Raw genomic sequence first — 20,472 nt, 5'->3', positions numbered from 1 at the left:
AAAGAATGGGAATGGGTGGGTAGGGAAGTGGGGGGCGCTATGGGGGACTTTTGGGATAGTATTGGAAATGTAATTGAGGAAAATATGTAATAAAAATAAAAATAAAAAAAAAATACATAAGTACACTGTAGCTGACTTCAGATGCACCAGAAGAGGGCGTCAGATCTCATTAGAGGTGGTTGTGAGCCACTTAGGTTGTTTTAAAATTCACATTTTTTTTCTTATGTATTTGGCTTAGGTTTACTTTTTCATTCATGATGAATTAATGTCACCTAGCTAAAGTAGAGTTTTATTTATCTTTCTAAATAAAGTTGATACATTTAGAAATGATTTATTTATTTAAATATTTATTAATTTTATGTATATGAGTGTTTTGGTTCTATGCTTTTTCTACTACATGATGATACATCACAGTTATTTCTTCCTTTTGGGTTACATCATTTAAAATAAAGTACTCTAGTGGCTCTTTTTCTTTGTGAGAGACAGGGTCTCATATAGGCTGGGTTAGCTTTGAACTCTCATTGTATTACTGAAGATGAACTTGAACTCTTGTTCTTCCATTTCTCAAGTGTTGAGAATATAGGTGAATGCCATCATTCATGGGTTAGAATATGCACATTAATTATACCAGTGATTGGATTTTACTGTGACATTTCTATGTATTCATATATCCTCATTTGATTCCTTCTCCCTTTTGTTCTCCTCTTATATACCTCATGGTCCTTTTACCCTCAAAACAGCTTCATCTTCCTTTATAGCTGAGTAATTCTCCACTGTGTATATGTACCGTATCTTTTTGGTTCTGTCACCTGTCAATAGACTATTGTGTAGCAGTAATTTTAGCTACTCCCCTTTAGCTTCCAGCCAGAGCTCCCACTCAGGAGCTCTTTGCTGCAAATGAAAGACACACACACACACACACCCCACACACACAAGTTTAGTTTTGAAATGCCTTGGCTACGCAAAGGCTGGGCCGTTCTAATCCTCCCTCAGCTAGCATACTTTTCCCTCCAGTACGCCTGACTCGGCACCTTCTAAATCTACCTTTAACTTTGCTGCCCTGTTACCTTCTGTGAGGCTTATTGGTTTATGCTGCCCAAGATGCTTCTGGGCTGCCCTTCCAGGGGCCACTTTCCCTTCCCAACTACATTTTGGATGATCTTCCCCCTGTGGCTCTAAATCTGAGATGTCTCTTGATTCTGCATCTCCTCCTTGCTCTTGTCTCCTTGCCCACAGGAACCTAGAAGTCCCACCTCTCCCTCTTTGCCCAGCCATTGGCTGTTGGAGTTATTGATCCATCAAAACCCAACTGGGGACAAGGACCTAAAGGTTTGGACACACAGATTTCCAATTAAGTCAAAGTGGCCTATTGTGTCAATAGGCCACTGTGACTGGTGCTGTGATAAACACAGGAGTGCAGATCCTGTGCACAGGAGTGGTATAACTGAGCTATATATAGGTCTGTTTGTAGTTTTTTTTTTTTTTTTTTGAATCTCCATTTTTATAGTGGCTGTACTGATTCATATACCTTCCAAAGTATATAAAGGTTCCTTTTTGTCCACATCTTCAGCAGCATTTTGGATAAGAACCATTTGGCTGAGTGAAATCTTGATTCCCATTCCCTGATAGCTAAGAATGTTGAACATTAGCCATTTGTGTTTCCTTCCTTCCTTTGTTTTATGAGAAGTATCTGTTTGGATCATTTGTCATTTATTGATTGGATTATTTGTTCTTTTGCTGTTAAGGTTGGAGTTAAAATATTCTGGTTATTAATTCTCCTTCAGATTAATAGCTGACAAAGATTTTCTCTAACTCTGGGGTAACACTTCATACTGTAGTTTCGTAAAATGCTCCTCAGAAGCATTTTAATTTGGTGTAATTTTGTCTGTCAGTTCTTGCTTTTATTTCTTGAGCTATTGGAGTCCTACCAGGTTCCTCTGTGCTTTCCTCTAGTAGTTTCAAGTCTTCGATTAAGATCTTTGATCTATTTCTTAGTTGATGTTTGTGTAGGGTGAGAGATAGGGATCTAGTTTCAACCTTCTACATGTGGCTATTAAGTGTCTCAGTACTATTTGTATAAGACGATGCCTTTTCTTCATTGTCTATATTTTTGGAAGATTTGTTAAGAACCATATAGCTGTACATGTATAGTTTATTTCTTGGTCCATTATTCATTGCTTTACTTATTTGCTTTTATTCTGCATACATGCTGATTTTGTTAGTGATTTTATTGGTGAAGTACTATATTTTGAAGTCAAGAATTGATTATTGTGGTAACCTCCAATCAAACCTTTTTAAAAAAAATGTTTGTTTTTTTTTATTGGGGGTCTTTATGACTCCAAATAATGTTTTGCTTGCTTTTTATTGTTTTGTGAAAGATGTTAGTATTTTGATTAGGTGCATTGGATTTGTAGATTGCTTTGGTAGTATGCCATTTTAATAGTATTAATTCTCTCAGTCCATGAACATTGGAAGTCTTTCTACCTTCTAGTGTCTTCTTCAGGTTTTGAGTGCTATAGAGTTTTCATTGTAGATGTCTTTAATACTTTTGTTTACATTTGTTCTTACCTAATTTTTTTTTTATATCTCTTACCCCTTACCTTCCCTCCTGCCAAGTTCTTCAATATACTTTTTGCTTTCTTTCACATTTATGGCCTCTTTTGTCATTAATTGTTGTGGTGGTTTGAGTGACAGTGGGCATATAGATAGGTTCATATATTTGGATGCTTGGTACTTAGTTGGTGGAACTGTTTGGGAAGGATTAGGAGCCTTATTGGAGCAGATATGTTACTGGGGAGTGCTTTGAGGTTCCAGAAGCCCATGCTGCTCCCAGTTAGTGCTCTCTCTCTCTCTCTCTCTCTCTGTCTCTCTCTCCCTCCCTCCTTCTGCCTTGTGTTTGTGGATCAGGATGTACGCTTTCAGCTCCTGTTGGAATCTTGTGCCTGCCTGCTGCCATGCACTCTGTCATAATGGTTATGAACTCACCATCTGAAACTGTTAACTCCCAATAAACTCTTTCTTTTTATTTATTTATTTATTTATTTATTTTTATTTTTTTTTGTTTTTCAAGACAGGGTTTCTCTGTATAGCCCTGGCTGTCCTGGAACTCACTNTGTAGACCAGGCTGGCCTCGAACTCAGAAATCCACCTGCCTCTGCCTCCCGAGTGCTGGGATTAAAGGCGTGCGCCACCCTGCCCGGCTAAACTGTTTCTTCTATACATAGCCTTATGGAAGTCATGATTCCTCTACACAGCAATAGAAAACAAAGACAGAAGTTGGTGCCAGGGAGTGGAAGAGCTGTGAGACAAAGGATGAGAGATTCAGACATTTGAGAGTTGGCCTAGAGGCAGAGACAGTAGTGATTCCAAGGGTCTGATGTGGGATGGCTCTGGTGTGCTCAAATGAAGAGAACATAGGAGGTGAGAGCAGAGATTAGTGGAGCTGCCCTCCTTTTCCTCATTTCCCTCCTTCAGGCTTACTCCTTTCTCTTTTAGCTTTTCCCAGAATCTACTTCAGCCAGGCTTTTGTCTCACTACTTCAGAAAACATCTCTTGTTAAAGTTGCAGTGACTCATGTCGCCTAATCCTCTTGTCAATTGCACCAGCATCCTTACTATGGTCTTTTTCCTCTCTGTTCTCTTCCCCCACTCATTTCCTGCCCCTTGATTCACTCACAGGAAGATTTTCTGAGTCCCTCAGCTGTATAGTCATTTCAGCATTACTCCATCTCCTCCTCCTCTTACACCGCCTGCTGGATTATTCTTTCTTCCTTCAGTAGCTTTTCTCACTTTAAAAAAGGTTCTTGACTTTGAGTTCCTCTTCACAACTCCTTTGTTTTCTGATAGCTCTAAGGAAGAACTCTGCTTACAGTTCTCCTTCCAGCTCTTCTGGGAATCCACTTGAGCTAGGCTTTTGTCTTCATTGCTCCAGAAAAGCAACTCTAGGCTGCAGTGACTTCCAGGGCACCAGATCCAGTTGTCAGTCCTCTGTCCTCATCTTGTTTGGCCTGTCAGCAGTATTTGACACTGTTGTAAAGTCCTCGTTCCTTCATGTGGGTCAGGAGATGTGCAAGCCCTAGGTGCTCTGCCCTTGGTGATTGCTTGCCTGGCAGTCTCTGAACATTTGAGAGCTATGCTCTGTTTTTAGACTTATCTTCTCTGCCTGCTTTTGCACCATAGCCTCAGGACATTGTCATCTGCTGATTGTTCTTTGTTTTTTAATGTGTAGTCTAGTCTTTCCCCTGAACAGTATTGTCTTAGTTAGGGTTTTACTGCTGTGAACAGACACCATGACCAAGGCAAGTCTTATAAAAAACAACATTTAATTGGGGCTGGCTTACAGGTTCAGAGGTTCAGTCCATTATCATCAAGGTGGGAGCATGGCAGTATCCAGGCTGTCATGGCACAGGAGGAGCTGAGAGTTCTATGTCTTCATCCAAAGGCTGCTAGTGGAAGACTGACTTCCAGGCAACTAGGGTGAGGATCTTATACCCACACCCACAGTGACACACCCATTCCAACCAGGTCACACCTATTCCAACAAGGCCACACCTTCAGATGGTGCCACTCCCTGGTCCAAGGATATACAAACCATCACAAGTATAGATTTATATAAAGACCTACTCACTCAGCTTTCCACCTTTGAGTGTATATCTCAAACTCAGCAAAGCCCACTCCTCCTCTGAACCATATTGTTTTGTAATCTTCCCGACTCAAGACTTTGCAACTCAGTCTTTCCAGTTTCTCAGGACTAGAACTTTGTGTTTGTTTTTATAAGTCCTAGCAGGCCTGCTTTGAAAACACCCATGACTCAATCATTTCTTAAGGTTTCACTCTACAGGTCTGAGTGATATCTCTCCTGCCTTGTTTTGTGCTCAGTTCTTTTATGGTCTCTGCTTCTGTTCTGGTACATATATACATACAAACATACATATAACATGTGTGTGTGTCCCCTAGCAATTGGGGTGAGTTTCTTCCTTGAGTCTGATCATGCCATCTCTCTGTTCAGACTCTTACATGGATTCCTGTCTCCCTCAGGGTCAGAGCCAATTTGTTAGTTACCATGTGTAAGTACTAGCACCTGTAACAAAGTCGTCTTTGCCCTGGACTCCTATTAATCCCTCCATTTCATCTGTTATTTTTTCCTTTCATTTGAACACAGCAGAGCTGTCTTGCTTCAGGTCTTTGACATTACTATTATCTCTGCATCGTACACTGCTGGTCTTGCTTCTCTTGTCCTCCTGGCAAGATAAGCCCCCACTGCTAATGGTACTCCCTGTTTTCTTGGGCCCATACTATCCTCAAACACCCCGTAATGTAATTGTCTGTTATATATTTATATTTATTGTTACTGCTCTTTCTGAGATGTGTCACAAGGGTATACCTTTGCTCACTAATGTCCCCAGTGTTAGAATAGGTTTCTAGATATAGTAAGTCCACTACAAACAACTTACTAAAGGAATCAACTCAGGATTCCTCTGCTAGCCATCCGACATCCTATTTTAACTTTAGGATTCATTGTTTTACTGCCAAGTTTGCTTGCTCATGGAGCCTGACATCCATTGTTTTGTAGACTTCTATTTCTTTATGTTTCTTTACCAGCATTTGGTTTTTCTGTTGACCCATTTGCTGTGCTCCAGAGGATTTCAAGAGAAGGTTGTAACTCTACTAACATCCTCTTGTTAGCCAATTTTTTTCTTTTGTTTTGAGACAGGGTTTCTCTGTGTGTAACCCTGGCTGTCTCGGAACTTGCTCTGTAGACCAGCTGGCCTTGAACTCACAAAGATCTGTCTGCTTCTACCTCCCCGAGTGCTGGAATTAAAAGTGTGAACTACCACCACTTGACTTAGCCAGCATTCTTGACATCTTTAGGCTTCCAGAACAGATGTTGGGACTGTGTTCCATCAGTCTCCCACATGTATTATGAGGATGTTGACACTCAGTTTGCCGTGCTCCTCTCCATTTCATTGTTGTTTTCTAAGTGGATGGCTTAGACAGGGATGACTACCAACCAAGTCTGAAGTCTTTTTTATTACATGTCCACCAACTCATACTGAGAAGTCCGTGCTCGGAGTGACCACTAGATTTCAGCAGGTTGAAAGTCAGGTTTTTTTCAACATGCTCCATAAGCTTGAGTGAGGCTTTATTTTTATCATTTGGTCTTTGGTGGATATCCTGTTTCTTGACCTTCCCTGATGAAAATAAAGGGCCATGTACACATATGACCCAAATAAAAATGGGTAGACTTGGGTGGACATTTCTCAAAAGAAGATATACAAATATACAACAGATATATGAAAATGTACTTAGCATCTTTGTCATAGAGAAATGGAAGGGAAGATTCACCTCGTATCTGTTGTAATGGCTGCTTCTGTAGAACAAGAGAGAAGTTCTGTTGAGGATGTGGAATAAAAGGAAGCCTTGTGCACTCCTGGCACCAGAACAGCATGACATGTCCTCCAGAATGCAAAGCAGATATGCAAAGTGCGCTACCTCTTCCATTCTGGATCCACATTCAAAGGGAATGAGTTGGTTTATGAGACACACTGTGCTCAGGGTTCACCATGTCATGTTATAGAGACAACTGATGTGTGTGCCAGTATAGATAAATAGGTAAAGAAAATGTGGTGATCCTGATGTGTACCATTCAGCCTTAAGGAAATTGTGCCATGTAGGCATCAAGGGATAATCTGGGGAAATTCTGCCAAGAAGGGAAAGTCTACACATACAGAAAAACTAAACAATTTGAGCTCATAGTGGCCAGTGAGTGCCAAAGTTGATAAGAGTGAGTTTAGTAGGCCTACTGATATATTAATGTTGTGAAGAACAGTGCTCTGTATGTGAAAATCCTTGAGAGTATGTTGTAAGTTCTAATCAGTCCTGATAAGCTGGTGAGCTCCTTCCCCCATTAACTAGTACAGTGAGGGGGGCATTGCCATGTGTGGAGAGTAGAACCTCAGGCCACATACAGTAATCCTGTACAGTCTTTATTAGACAAAGTAAGTGGAATTTATTGTTAAGACTTAAACCCCAGTTGAGTGAAGAATTTTAATTTTAATTTTAGCATGTAGTATATTTACTGAAGTTATTTTTTACTCCACATTGATCTGTGTTGCTTCTTTTATGCTAAAGCTCCGTGTGACTGAATCTGTCAAGTTGTGGTGCCAGTACACCCATCGCATATTACTGCCGCTCTTAGCATGCTTTCCTTTTTAGAAGGACAGCGTGGCCCATTCATTTCAGTTCTTAGAATTGTTGATGATGGCTTGGCTCTTTACACTTCCACAGGACTTTGAAAAAATTTTCTCAACTTATGAAAAGAGAAACTTTAAACCGGGCTTTCTCACCAAAATAGTATTAAGTAGAATAATCGATCAGTTCATTTTTTTATCAAAATGTTACATTTGTGAAATTTCCATAAGTTTTACTTTTCAGTAGTTATAGATCCTTCATTTCCTTTAAATACCAAAGATGTATCTCTTGTTGGTTATAAAAATGACAGGCAACAATGTAAATGACCTATTAAATTTCTTTGTTTCAGATATGTTTTCTTCTCTTTGCCATTCTCTACATCGTTTCCTACTTCATCATTATAAGATACAAGAGAAAATCAGGTAAGTAGAAAGAGATATGTTACAGCTCTCCTCAGAGCTGCGTATCTGGGGTGGTATATGGGCTCTTCCCACACATTGCAGCCATGCTGAATATGCTGATGGCTGAAGTAAACAGTTGCCTGGTCCTGAGAATACTAAAAATAACCCCCAGGAAACCCGACTACACTCAGCCACCCATCCAGCCCAGCCCAGAGTCCTTGCTTATCATAACTCTCATGCGTAACTAAGAATAGTTGTTGGCTATTTACTACCTAGGAAATTCCAGAGTTTATGAGGGTGTTTGGTTCTTTGTGACTGATTCTAACTGAGCATCCTAATCATCCCAGCCCCTTTCATTTTCTCACTACAGAATTGTCTTGTCTCTTTCCTTCCCTCTTTCCCTTCCTCCCTCCTCCCCTCCCTCCCTACTTCCTTCCCTCCCTCCCTCCTTTCTTTTCTTTTCTTCCTTCCTTTTTTCCTTCCTTCCTTCCTTCTCTTTGATTTCCTTTTTTTCAGAAAGATGTATTTACTTATTTTTATTTTATGTGCTATAGTGTTTTGCCTGCATGCATATTTTTGCACTGTATGCATGCCCCATGTCTGCAGAGGCCAGAAGAGGGTGTTGCATCCCCAGTAACTGGAGTTAAAAATGGCCTCCATATAATTGCTGGGAATCAAACTTGAGACCTCTGCAGGAGCAGCAAGTGCTCTTAAGTGTTGAACCATCTCTCCAGCCTCTGTTTTCCTTCTAAAGCAATATAAAATTTAGAGTACTTATACTTGTACTGGTATTCAGTTGTATAGTGTCCTGTATTATCTCATTTTGTCCTGAGTTAATCGGAGGGTTTTTCTTTTTTTTTCTTTTTTTTGGTTTTTTGAGACAGGGTTTCTCTGTATAGCCCTGGCTGTCCTGGAACTCACTTTGTAGACCAGGCTGGCCTTGAACTCAGAAATTCGCCTGCCTCTGCCTTCCGAGTGTTGGGATTAAAGGCGTGCGCCACCATGCCTGGCATATCTTTACTTTTTAATGGACTGGTGAATTCACATTTTTGGATTAGTATTTTATATGTATTCCAGCACATTCCTTACTACCTTTTGCTAATTCTCAGCTATTTTTTTTTAATCATAGTATTTTCTATCTGTGATGTTGCACTAATAATGGTCAATGCTGTATTATACTTGTTTTAAAGATCCCATATATTAATGATTCTTTGATATAATATCTTATCAAACTTGAGAGAAATAAAAGGAACAGCTCTAGTTGCAGTATGTTGCTTTAGAGCCATCATCTGGCTCTGTGCTGTTTGGAAGTATTCCTTGGATCCTTAATCTGCCAAGAATGTGAAGATCTAAAGAGTCAAGACAGTTCCTCAGTTGTTTTAAAGATGCCTGGTCACATTGTTTTATAGATTAGACACATAGAAGGAAAGAGAGGATAGGGTACAAGTGAAAAACATGAATACATTGTTTAAGGGGAAGGTAAGGGTGCTATGCAGGAAAACTGTAGATTTAGATGATCTTTAGGTTAATCCAATAGTTGCAGGGAATGAGAAAGACTGTGGACCTTGCTGGTTGGATAGAATGACAGATCTGGATAAGGAGATAGTGGACCTTTTCTCCAGACTTGGTGATGGATTAGGTGTGGAGGTAGCAGGATAAAAATTAATCATGTATGTGATTTTGTGGTGCCTTTGACTGTAAAGTTATTTTGGGAAGCCTGTAATTTAGGACAGACACTGCAAAGAATGGCTAAGACACACCACTGACATTGAGGCTAGAGAGGTCCAGAGACTCAAGGACATGAGGCAGATGAAGAGCTGGAAGGACTGGGAGGGTTTTGCAATATTTGTGTATTTACATATTCCCTTTAGCTGGTAATTTTATGAATGAAAGAAGACAAAAGAGATGGTGTCTAGGAAGCCTGAGAGAGGAAGAGGGGGTAAAGAAGATATCCTGATGAAATCTGCCTGCTACTTACAAAGATATGGAAAATGATATTTTTTCTGTCTGTAACTTGGACTGTGCTTTTGAGTTTGTTGAGATGCTGTCTAAGGTTGTCTTAGTTAGGGTTTTACTGCTGTGAGCAGACACCATGACCAAGGCAGCTCTTAGAAGAACCTTTAATTGGGGCTGGCTTATAGGTTGGGAGGTTATCATCAAGGGAGGAATATGGCAACATCCAGGTAGGCACGGTGAGAGTGCTACATCTTCATCTGAAGGCTGCTAGCAGATACTCACTTCCAGGCAGCTAGGATGAGGGTCTTAAAGCCCACATTCACAGTGACACACCTACTCCAACAGGGCCACACCTTTTTAATAGTGCCACTCCCTGAGTCGAGCATATACAAACTATCACAAAGTAGTTTAGGATGGTTTAAGAAGATCTTATCATTTCCTTTACTTATAAAAACTCAAAGAAAAGTGGATAAGTTCTATTTTATAGTAGAAATGTCTGCTGGTCATTAATAACCCAACTACTTCATTCATAGGCATCTTATCCTGACATTGTCTACCTACATTTCACAATGGTTCTGTGGTTCACAGTTTTATTTTCTTGAGACTAGGTATTTGTAAAATTTTAATTTACATGGACCAATCAGTTAAGTGGCATTTCTCAAAAGAAAATCACAACTCGTGTAGCTCTCCACACTCCATATGTTACAATGAAATCTACAGCTGGGTTCTCGTGGAAGTCAACAAAATGCTCTATGAAAGTCTTTTCCATTCAGCAGTGAATTTTTAAAACTTGGTAATTTTGGTATATTTTTAGATAAATTCATGAAACATTTTGTTGGAGATAAAATAGTAACACTATAAACATTTTTGCAGATGAACAAGAAGATGAGGATGCTGTAGTCAACAGGATATCGTATGTATTCTAAAATTTAATTGTTCTGTTTATAGTGTTGAAGTTAGAGTCTGAAGGAAGTAACTGTCTAATGTACTAATCCTTATCAAATTCTTTTTTTTTCCTTTTTTTTTTTTTTTTTTTTTTCTTTTGGTTTTTCGAGGCAGGGTTTCTCTGTGTAGTCCTGGCTGACCTGGAACTTACTCTGTAGACCAGGCTGACCTCGAACTCAGAAATCCGCCTGCCTCTGCCTCCCTTATCACATTCTTAAGAAGCACATGTAAATAAGTACACATGGTTAATTCAGAACTGATTGTCTCTTGCTAAAATGTGCTTATTCAAGCTGAGTGTGGCACAAGTCTGTAATGGTAAGGGGGGTGTAGGATGCTGAGGAGTTCAAGTCTAGCCTAGGCTACATGAGACCATATTCCCTTTCTCTGCTATGTGCTTATTTAAAAAAAAATATGGCATATTTCATCTTCGGGAGATTTAATGAGGAACAGGGCTTAAAGGAAGAACAGTTGTTTAAGAAAGACCTAGTATGGCACAGAGGGCACCAGCTTGTAGTCTCAGCATCCTAGAGGTAGAAGCAAGAAGGTTGAGGGTTTGAGGACAGATTGGGCAACATAGAGCCTGAGAAAAAGGGTAAACTCTCAAGCTGTACTGGCTGGTTTTGTGTGTCACCTTGTCATAAGCTGGAGTTATCACAGAGAAAGGAGCCTCCTTTGAGGAAATGCCTCCATGAGATCCAGCTGTAAGGCATTTTCTCAATTAGTGATCAAGGGTAGGAGGGCCCATTGTGGGTGGTGCCATCCCTGGGTAGTCCTGGGTTCTATAAGAAAGCAGGCTGAGCAAGCCAGGGGAATTAAGTCAGTAAGCAGCATCCCTCCATGTGTCAGCTCCTATCTCCAGGTTTCTACCCTGTGTGAGTTCTAGTCCTGACTTTCCTTGGTGATGAACAGAGTGTGGAAGTGTAAGCTGACTAAACCCTTTCCTCCCCAACTTGCGTCTTGGTCATGTTTTGTGTAGGAATAGAAACCTTGACTAAGACACAAGCTGTCAGCTGTTTGTAAACTCTCTGAACAGTGAGCAAATAGATTTTCTGGTTAGAGTGACACATTTGCTCAATTGCCTTATAGGTTCCTTATTTGTGAGGGGAGATATGATAGAAATTGACTTCAATTTTTTTTTAATGTATCAAACTGAATAGCAAACGGTTAAGTTCTTTCTATTAGATTTTCCTTACTTGCAAGATCCCCTGAACAGGGACACCCTCACTCAAGTCTCAGGATGATGCGATGCCCCAGTACTCATGAGAGACCAATCTTGATGCAAACAGCAAGAGGTTTAATTGGGAAAGGCCAGTGCACTGGGGACGACTCGTATCCCACGCAGGGATAGAGGAGTCGACCCCGAGCTCAAGGGTAAGGGGTTTATAAAGGCAGAAACTGCAAACACCTGGCATGGGCTATAGCATTTGGCAAGCATAATGGGTTCAAGGAACGATTGGAGTATTCTGTACGAACATTTCCTGAAACAATGGAGCGAGTTAAACTTCTACTTTGTGTTTATCCTGGAACAATGGGGTGAGTTAAACTTTTACTCCTTGCCATTAGTGGGGTCTATTTTGGACACAAGTATAGGGGCTTACATAATTTTTCACTCTCTCTCAGGATCTTTCATACTAAAATGTGAAATCTGGGGCTGGAGAGATGACTTAGTAGTTAGAAGCACTGGCTGCTCTTGCAGAGGGCCTGGGTTGGGTTCTCATCATCAACATGGTGGATCACAACCACCCCAACTCCAGTTTCAGAGAATCTGGCAGGGTGACAAGGTCTCCATAAAGTGTCAATGTCACCATAAGTGAATAGAGACAAAGGGAGGGCCTACCAGAAGTGTTGGGAGCTGAGTTGAGGAAGGAGGGTTTCTGAGTCTCAGGACAGTTCAATCCAGAATGGGAAGCTATGCAAATAAGAAGATATGTATATGTATAGAGCTGGGGTCAGTATGGAAGGAAATTGGTGACTTCTAATGGTGAAGAGGCTTGATTAAGGTCAATTGAACCAAAAATTAAGTGAAAAACAACAACAACAACAAAAAAAATGACTATTGAATTGTTGGTTACCAGTTGGGGTGTTATTGTGAATACCTAACAGAAGTAGAACTGTAGTATAAAAGTGAGTGTGGCCATGTGTTTGCACATTCCTCAGCTTTGCCTATACAGTAGTTTGACTATGCTTGGCCTGGAGTGTGGCCCTGTTCTAGTAGATAGGGCCTTGTGGGAGGAAGTGTGTCACTGTGGGCATGGACTTTAAGACTCTTGTCCTAGCTGCCTGGAAGTCAGGCTTCTCCTGTTTGCTTTTGGAACAAGATACAGAACTCTCAGCTACAAAGTCTTCCATATTCCTATTAGGATGGCCCATTAAGCTCCACTTAAAGCATTCTATTGCTTTCCAAATCCTGTCTGCAAATCTACATTTTTCCAAACAAAAAGATGGTCAGGCCTATCACAGCAATACCCCAGTTCTTGGTAACAACTTCTGTCTTAGTTAGGGTTTTACAACTGTGAGCAAACACCATGACCAAGGCAACTCTCATTAGGACAAAATTTATTATTATTTTTTTAAATTAGATATTTTATTTATTTACATTTCAAATGTTATCTCCTTTCCTGGTTTCCCCTCTACAAGCCCCCTATCCCATCTCCTCTTACTCTGCTTCTATGAGGGTGCTCCCCTACCCACCTAGCCACTCCCGCCTTCCTGTTCTAGCACTCCTCTACACTGGGGCATCAAGCTTTTATAGGACCAAGGGCCTCCCCTCCCATTGATACAGAGAAGGCCCCTTCAGCTCCTTCAGAAAGACAACATCTAATTGGGGCTGGCTTACAGGTTCAGAGGTTCCATCCATTATCATCAAGGCAGGAGGTTGGCAGCCTCCAGGCAGGCGTGGTGCAGGAGGAGCTGAGAGTTCTACATCTTGTTCCAAAGGCAAAAAGTTGAAGCTGACTTCCAGGCAGCTAGGATGAGGGCCTTCAAGCTCACACCCACAGGGACACATCAGGACTCTTAAAGACTGATAGAAGGACTGGATAAGGAAAGGTCCATGTTAATTCTGTATTTTACTTGTACAGAATATAAGAAAGTAAGAATTATTGGGATATTTTTTTTTTTTTTTTTTTTTTTTTTTTTTTTGGTTTTTCGAGACAGGGTTTCTCTGTGTAGCCCTGGCTGTCCTGGAACTCACTTTGTAGACCAGGCTGGCTTCGAACTCAGAAATCCGCCTGCCTCTGCCTCCCGAGTGCTGGGATTAAAGGCGTGCGCCACCACGCCCGGCGGGATATTTTAAAGGAAACAGTCCTTTAAGGCTTTTCTTACCAAATTGGGGACAATTTAAACATCAGAGTAAGTAATTATTGTAATGGATTTGAAGGTACTGCAAGAGTCCATCCTGATAGAAACCAGTAGATGAATAGATTAGAAATTTGACAAGAATAGGGTTCTCTTGTAGTTTCAATCTCATCTTCCTATAAAATACTAACTGAAGGTCAGAGTATCTTAAGCATGGAACATCCTGGTAGTCACTGCCTTGACCTGGGACCAAGAAGATGGGTCAGTAGAGAGTCAGTAACCCCAAGTCACCTGTGGCCTGCTTAGAAATTCGCAGAGCTGCAGCTTGTGGTATTCCTGCCTTGTGGACACCAAACTACACTGGTCTAAGCAGAATTCCTCATCGCCATATTCAGCCTGCCTTCTGTAGATCATGAGACACCAGCCTCTCACTTTATGCCCCTGGCCTTTCAGTTAGCTGTCTTTGCCTCCTTTCCAGCTCTTTGTCAGGAGTTGTGTTGTTCTGCGTTCAGTCTGACTTGTCTGGCCATTGGCACTGTGGTTTTCCTTGCTCGTTGTATTTTCTGCAGTACCTACCACCTTTAGTATATTATGCAGTTACCTAGTAAATATTTGCTGTTTATTGTCTGATGCTCTGATAGCATTAAGTGATGCTTATAGAAGCCCTGTGAAGGCAAAAAAGGATGTCTTACTTACTGTTCAAACATGCCAAGTATAGTGCTGACTTAGAATCCAGTGTTTGTAAATATCTGTTTAGTGTCTGAGCATCACCCAGAGATTCCCTGGATATGTGTGATATGTGCACTCGCAGAAGCCCCTTCCAGTGTTTTTTTTTTTGGTGGGTGATCCTGATAATAATACATTCTGATGCTCCCACTGGTTAAGAACCTCTGATCAGAGTGAGTGCTTGAGGGCTGAATTCACAAAGCATGCTTTTTATTGATTAGCCAGATAAAGATTGTGACAGTTACTTTTCTCATCACTGACAAAATATCAGTCAGGAGCAAAGGTTTATTTTTTACTCCCAGTCCACACTGTTGGCAGTGTATGTTAGTGTTACTTGAAGATGGACCAGAAAATAGAGCAAGTATGCAGGCTGGATCCAGAGGTGGGTGAAACCTAGTGACCTATCTTTGCCAGCCAGGCTGTGCTTCATGGAAACATAGCAATTTTCAAGTGGTACCATAGATTGTGGCTGTGTCCTCAAAACATAAGGGTATGGCAACATTTCATATTCAAACCAAAAACCACTTAAGATGATAGTCCGGACATTTCCGTGTGTAGTTAGGGAGGAGGGCGTGCTGGAGAAAGGGTATGAGAATTTCAAGAAGGAACTGCTTATCCATTTGAAATACCCAAGGTCCAGCATTTGAGGTCCTGTTTGCTACCTGAAGTGTGTGGCAGGTTTGCTGAAGTAATTTAAGGTGGTTTTGATGCATTTGTCACCACCCCATGAAGCTACTTTACACTGTGACCTAGAGATTATGGCTTTTTGAGATATAGGTGACATTTAGCATTCCAGTGAAGTTTGCATACCCTTAAGGAGATGGTCACAAATGCCAGATAGTCAAGGAAATATTCTTGTTGTATTACTACCATAATTACAAAAGGTACAATAGTCTGCAAAGATAATATTTTTACTACTCTATTTTAGAAGATGACATTTCTGAAAGGGTGTGTTTTATGGTTGTGCTAGCAATGTCTCTCTATACTTTTTCAGCTTGGGGCCTTATTTTTAAAGACCCTTTGTCAGTTGAGGGGCTCTTTGTGGGCAGCAGAAGTGGTTTTCTGCTCTCTGGGTAGGTCTATCACAGTAACAGAGTGTGGAGTGGAGGCTCCAAAGCTGTTGAAAAGCAGCATTATAGTAATGATGACCATATATGCTGGATTGTCTGGGCCACTTGTAACTTGCTGATTTATCCCTCTGTCTCATAAGTGAATTCCACTTAGGTCACAGGTTCCAGTATTGGATTTGGAAGTAATGTTTCTTGGTGTGTGGTCAGAGCATTATGGGAACTAAGAGGAAAGATGAGCTGATTCTACTGAGAGGAATAAGAAGGTAGGAATTGAGGGACACATGACAGGCAAGTGGCATTTGAGATCTGTCTTGCTATTTAGGCACATTTGCCTCGTGCACTGTTGTAAGGACACCGTAGAGTTAAGAGAGCAGTCTGTGGGCAGAGGCCTGGAACTCATAAGATCCGTTTGAGGGTTAGGAAGCAGGTGGAGGAGGAAATGTAAGATGAAATGTGTCCTACTGAGGGGCCTCAGTAGGAAACATTTGGGATGTGTTGGGATGGCTGTGCCGTCCTTGGGATGGTGAGTATTGGATTTGACCTTGGTTTTGACATTGGCAGAGGTGATGCTAATCAGGGTGATGGTCCTTTCTGGGCTGGAGTTGGCCATGCAGCTGAGCAACTTTTGAATACTTTTCTAGGACATCTGCTCTTCATTCTACTGGATCAGTTAATGATGCTGCTTCTGTGTTTGAGCTGAATTGTGTTTGCAGTGTTCCATTGACCTTCATTAAATAGTTGGCTTTTGATGAACTGAACCCAGGATTTCCCAGGATACTTGTGGCTGTGTAGGTATGCACTTCTGCTGTTTGCTACAGGATGGCATTAAATGAGGGGTTACTTGATTAAATGCATGATAGGACATTTACTCTTACTTAAAATTTTTCTTACATTTGTTTTCACATTCTTTCAGTATTAACTTTAATATGATTGATACTCAAGTTTTATCTTTAATGCTAATTAAGTTTCCTTTGCCACTACTGCTGCGGTCTCTGCTTGCTTGCCTTCTTTCTTTCTCCCTTCCCCTTTCCCTGTTCCCCTTTCATCCCCCTCTCCTCCTCTTCATTCTTCCTTCCTTTCCCTTCTCATATCCCCTTTCTCCCCTTCCTCATCCTCCCCTCTTCTTTCTTACTGTGTTGCCCTGGCTGGCCTGACACTCCCTATGTAGACCAGGCTGGCCTTGGACTCAACAGAAATCTACTCTTTTGCCTTGTCATTTACTTTTTAAAAAATCCTTTGCAAAATTAGGTGTGTGTTATGAAAGAATGGAAAACTTTTCAGAAATCTGTAACCGAGAAGTGAAAGTTCCTCATGGTTATAGTCTCTGTCCTTGGGTTGTTATAAATGATGATAGATTTTGAAGTAACATATTTCCTGATAATATGTAAGCATTTTTTGGTGTGAATAGAGAGCCTACTTTGTATTTACTGTCAATATTTTTCTTCAGTTTGTTTTGTTGACTTAATAAATAAAGGTTCTTTTTATATATTGAAGCTGTATTATCTAAGAAGTATTGAAGTAGTGTTTGAAATATTGATTAGTATTGTAGTATTGTTTACTACTTCTCTGCTATTTACTACTATAATTTAAACTTAATGAGACTATCAGGGGCTGATGAGATGACTCAGTGTATCAAGAAGGTATTTGCTATGTGCTCTTGGAGACCAGACTTCAATATTGGAGTCTTGTGTAAAGGTAGAAGGAGAAAACAGACTCCACATAGTGGTCCTCTGACCTTAGACATATGCCATAGCACCCCACTCCATTGCCTTTATACACAGGCATACACACACACACACACACACCAATAGTAATGAAAATTCTTAAAACTGTGCAGCACTCTCTTAAGTATATAAATCTTTTAGGGCCACTTTTTAGGAATTTGGCCTGGTTGCACTTTCCAGATCTTCTGCATGCTGTTTGTACCTCAGTTGAATACCTGTACTGGGATTCGTACCTAAGACCCTGGCTGGTGTTTTCATGTTCACTGCTTTGCAGAGCGCAGTAACGATGCCTCTTCTTTTGCAGGTTGTTTCTGAGCACCTTCACTCTAGCTGTTTCAGCTGGCGCTGTTTTGCTTTTACCCTTCTCAATCATCAGCAATGAGATCCTGCTTGCTTTCCCTCAAAACTACTATATTCAGTGGCTGAATGGCTCCCTCATCCATGGTTAGTATACATTACTTTAGGATTGCTTTTTGTTTGTTTATTTATTTTTTCTGCTGTGTAAGTTATAGGGTTTTCTTAGTTTCCGTCACAAGTTATAACATCTTCCAGTAAACGATTGTCTTAGTGATGGTTACTTGCTGTGATAAGACACCATGATTAAAGCAACTTGTGGAGGAAAGGGTTTATTTCAGCTTATATTTCCACATCATAGTCTCTGCATCACTGAGGGCAGTCAGGGTGGGATCCTGGAGGCACTAGCTAATACAGAGGCCATGGAGGAGTTCTGCTTACTGGCTTTCTTCCTCTCAAAGGTTGCTCAGCCTGCTTTCTTATGTACTTGAGTACTACCTGCTTAGGGGTGTCACTAACTATATTAGACTGGGCCCACCCATGTCAGCCACTAATCAAAAGAATTCCCCACAGACTTGCCCATTTAATGGAGGAATTTTCTTAATTAAGATTCCCTTTTCCCAGATATGTCTAGGTTGTGTCCAGTTGACAAAAAACTAACCAGTACAACTATTGAAGTCCTCAGTGAAGTCAGAAACCAGCTTTTCCTTACCATGTCTAATTGGCTATCATCCTTTACTTAACCAAGAAACAGTTTTATACTTCCTGTAAGTTTTGCGTGTGTGTGTGTGTGTTTGTGATGTCAGTTAGCCATGTGGATGTGGTATGAAATAATGTCTCACACTATACCCTTAACTGGCCTGGAATTCACTGTGTAGGTCTTGAACTCATGGCAGTTCTCAGCTTCAGCCTTTTGAGTGTGGGATTATAGATTATGAGCTATTAACCTGGGGATTTACTGTGATTTTATTTCATTGAAATGCTTTAGGAGAAGACTTTTTGGTTCATCTGATTATATCAGAGGACTTTAGTTTCTACTGAAGACTCTACAGAGCAGAGGCTATAGTTGCTACTTTGTTTTCTTAGCCATTTTAAAACATGATAGAACAAAACACAAGTGTCAAGTTTAAATTTTAGTGTGATTTAAAAAGTAATGATGGTAGTTGGGTATGGTGGCACATACTTTTAATCCCTGTGCTGAAAGACAGAGGTATGCAAATCTCTGTGAATCTCAGATCATCTAGGACTACATGGAGAGGCCATGTTTCAAAATTACAAAACAAAACCCCCCAAAATAAAACAAACAAACAAATAATCAAAACGTGACAGTGTAGACCACAAGATCATTTCCCTTCAAGTGATGTAGATCTATAGTGCAACTTCGGCTCATCTGTTTTCTACCACACTTAGGCACTATGTCTGTCTCAGGTTACTGCTTTCTTAAGTAGAATAGATAGTAAAACACACCTTGTAGGCTTGCTTTTAGGAATGTTTCTAATAGAGAATATCTGCCTCTTAACAAGCACTAAGTATGTATGAATTTAGTGTGTGTGTACTGAACTCTTCTTTACTAGAACAGTTCTTTATAGTATCTGTTAGACTGGGTTATGGCTCTTGGGTACATAGATAGCTTTCTTATTACTCTTCCTGTTCATACTATTTCTATTTTCTTAGTGTTGATTTTTGTGGCTAGTGGTATTAATTATATCATTAATTACTGGTATTAGTATCAAGCTAATTTTATTTTTTATTTTTATTTTTTTTTTAATTTTTAATATTTTTATTACCTATTTTCCTCAATTACATTTCCAATGTTATCCCAAAAGTCCCCCATAGCGCCCCCCACTTCCCTACCCACCCATTCCCATTCTTTTGGCCCTGGCATTCCCCTATATTGGGGCATATAAAGTTTGCAAGTCCAATGGGCCTCTCTTTCCATTGATGGCCGACTAGACCATCTTTCGATACATATGCAGCTAGAGACAAGAGCTCCGGGGTTCTGGTTAGTACATCATGTTGTTCCAACAATAGGGTTGCAGATCCCTTTAAGCTAATTTTATTATGTTTATATAATTTTATAGTTATATGGAAGGTTGAATATATTGTTTATAAACACCAAAGGCAGTAAAATTGGGTTACCTCACTGTGAGATATTTTTGTATGGACACAAATCATTTCCCTTATACCAATGAAGAGGTGTTTTATAATAGTGAATACAGTCTATGAAACAATATCTTGAAGAGTAGTCAGTGATAAGTACTTATTATTTTTTATTCGTAAAAAATATTTTTTTATTCATCCCCTTCCTCCTTTCTTTTCAGTCCCAGCCTCCTAAATCCCTCCCCTCACTGCCCCTTGCCATCTTCTCAGAGAAGGGAGCCCCCACTGAGTACCACCCCACCCTTGGGCATCTAGTCCTAGCAAGACTAGGTACATCTTCTCCCACTGAGGTCCAGTCAGACACTCCAGGTAGGGGGAAGGGGATCCAGTGGCAGGGAACAGAGACAAACATAGCCCCTATTCCACTTGTTAGAGCACCCACATGAAGACCAAGCAGCACATTTGCTACAAATGTGTAGGGGGTATAGGCCCAGCTCCTGCATGCTCCCTGGTTGGTAACCCAGGCTCCACGAGCCTCCATGGTCCCAGGTTAGTTGACTCTTTGGGTCTCCTTGAAGTGTCCTTGACACCTCTGACTTAGTCACTTCTATTCCCCACTCTTCCACAAGACTCTCCAGGCTCTGCCTGACGTTTGGCTATGGGTTTCTGTATTTGCCTCCATCTGCTGCAGGATAAAGCCTCTCCATAGCTTCCTATCTCCAAGCATAGCAGAGTATCATTAAAGGTGTCAGGGGTTGGCTTTCTCACA

The 20,472-nt window shown here is 40.7% G+C and overlaps 1 protein-coding gene across 3 annotated transcripts in view; it reads left to right on the top strand.

Annotated features, from left to right (window-relative positions):
• The window catches only part of Lmbr1 (limb development membrane protein 1), a 133,491-nt gene that overhangs the window by 5,350 nt on the left and 107,669 nt on the right, over positions 1 to 20,472 (top strand). For 2 of the 3 annotated variants that reach the window (XM_021162300.2, XM_021162298.2), the window contains exons 2-4: positions 7,540 to 7,612; positions 10,421 to 10,460; positions 17,614 to 17,753. In XM_021162300.2, the coding sequence (XP_021017959.1) occupies positions 7,540 to 7,612; positions 10,421 to 10,460; positions 17,614 to 17,753 (253 nt within the window). Of the gene's footprint in view, positions 1 to 5,712; positions 6,612 to 7,539; positions 7,613 to 10,420; positions 10,461 to 17,613; positions 17,754 to 20,472 lie in introns of all 3 variants that reach the window. The other variant, XM_021162299.1, reaches the window with a different exon arrangement.

The sequence above is a fragment of the Mus caroli genome, chromosome 5, assembly GCF_900094665.2.
Source record: "Mus caroli chromosome 5, CAROLI_EIJ_v1.1, whole genome shotgun sequence".
Classification (NCBI taxonomy): domain Eukaryota; kingdom Metazoa; phylum Chordata; class Mammalia; order Rodentia; family Muridae; genus Mus; species Mus caroli.
The sequence above is the reverse complement of the archived record's forward strand: the minus strand, read 5'-3'. Positions and strand labels throughout refer to the sequence as shown.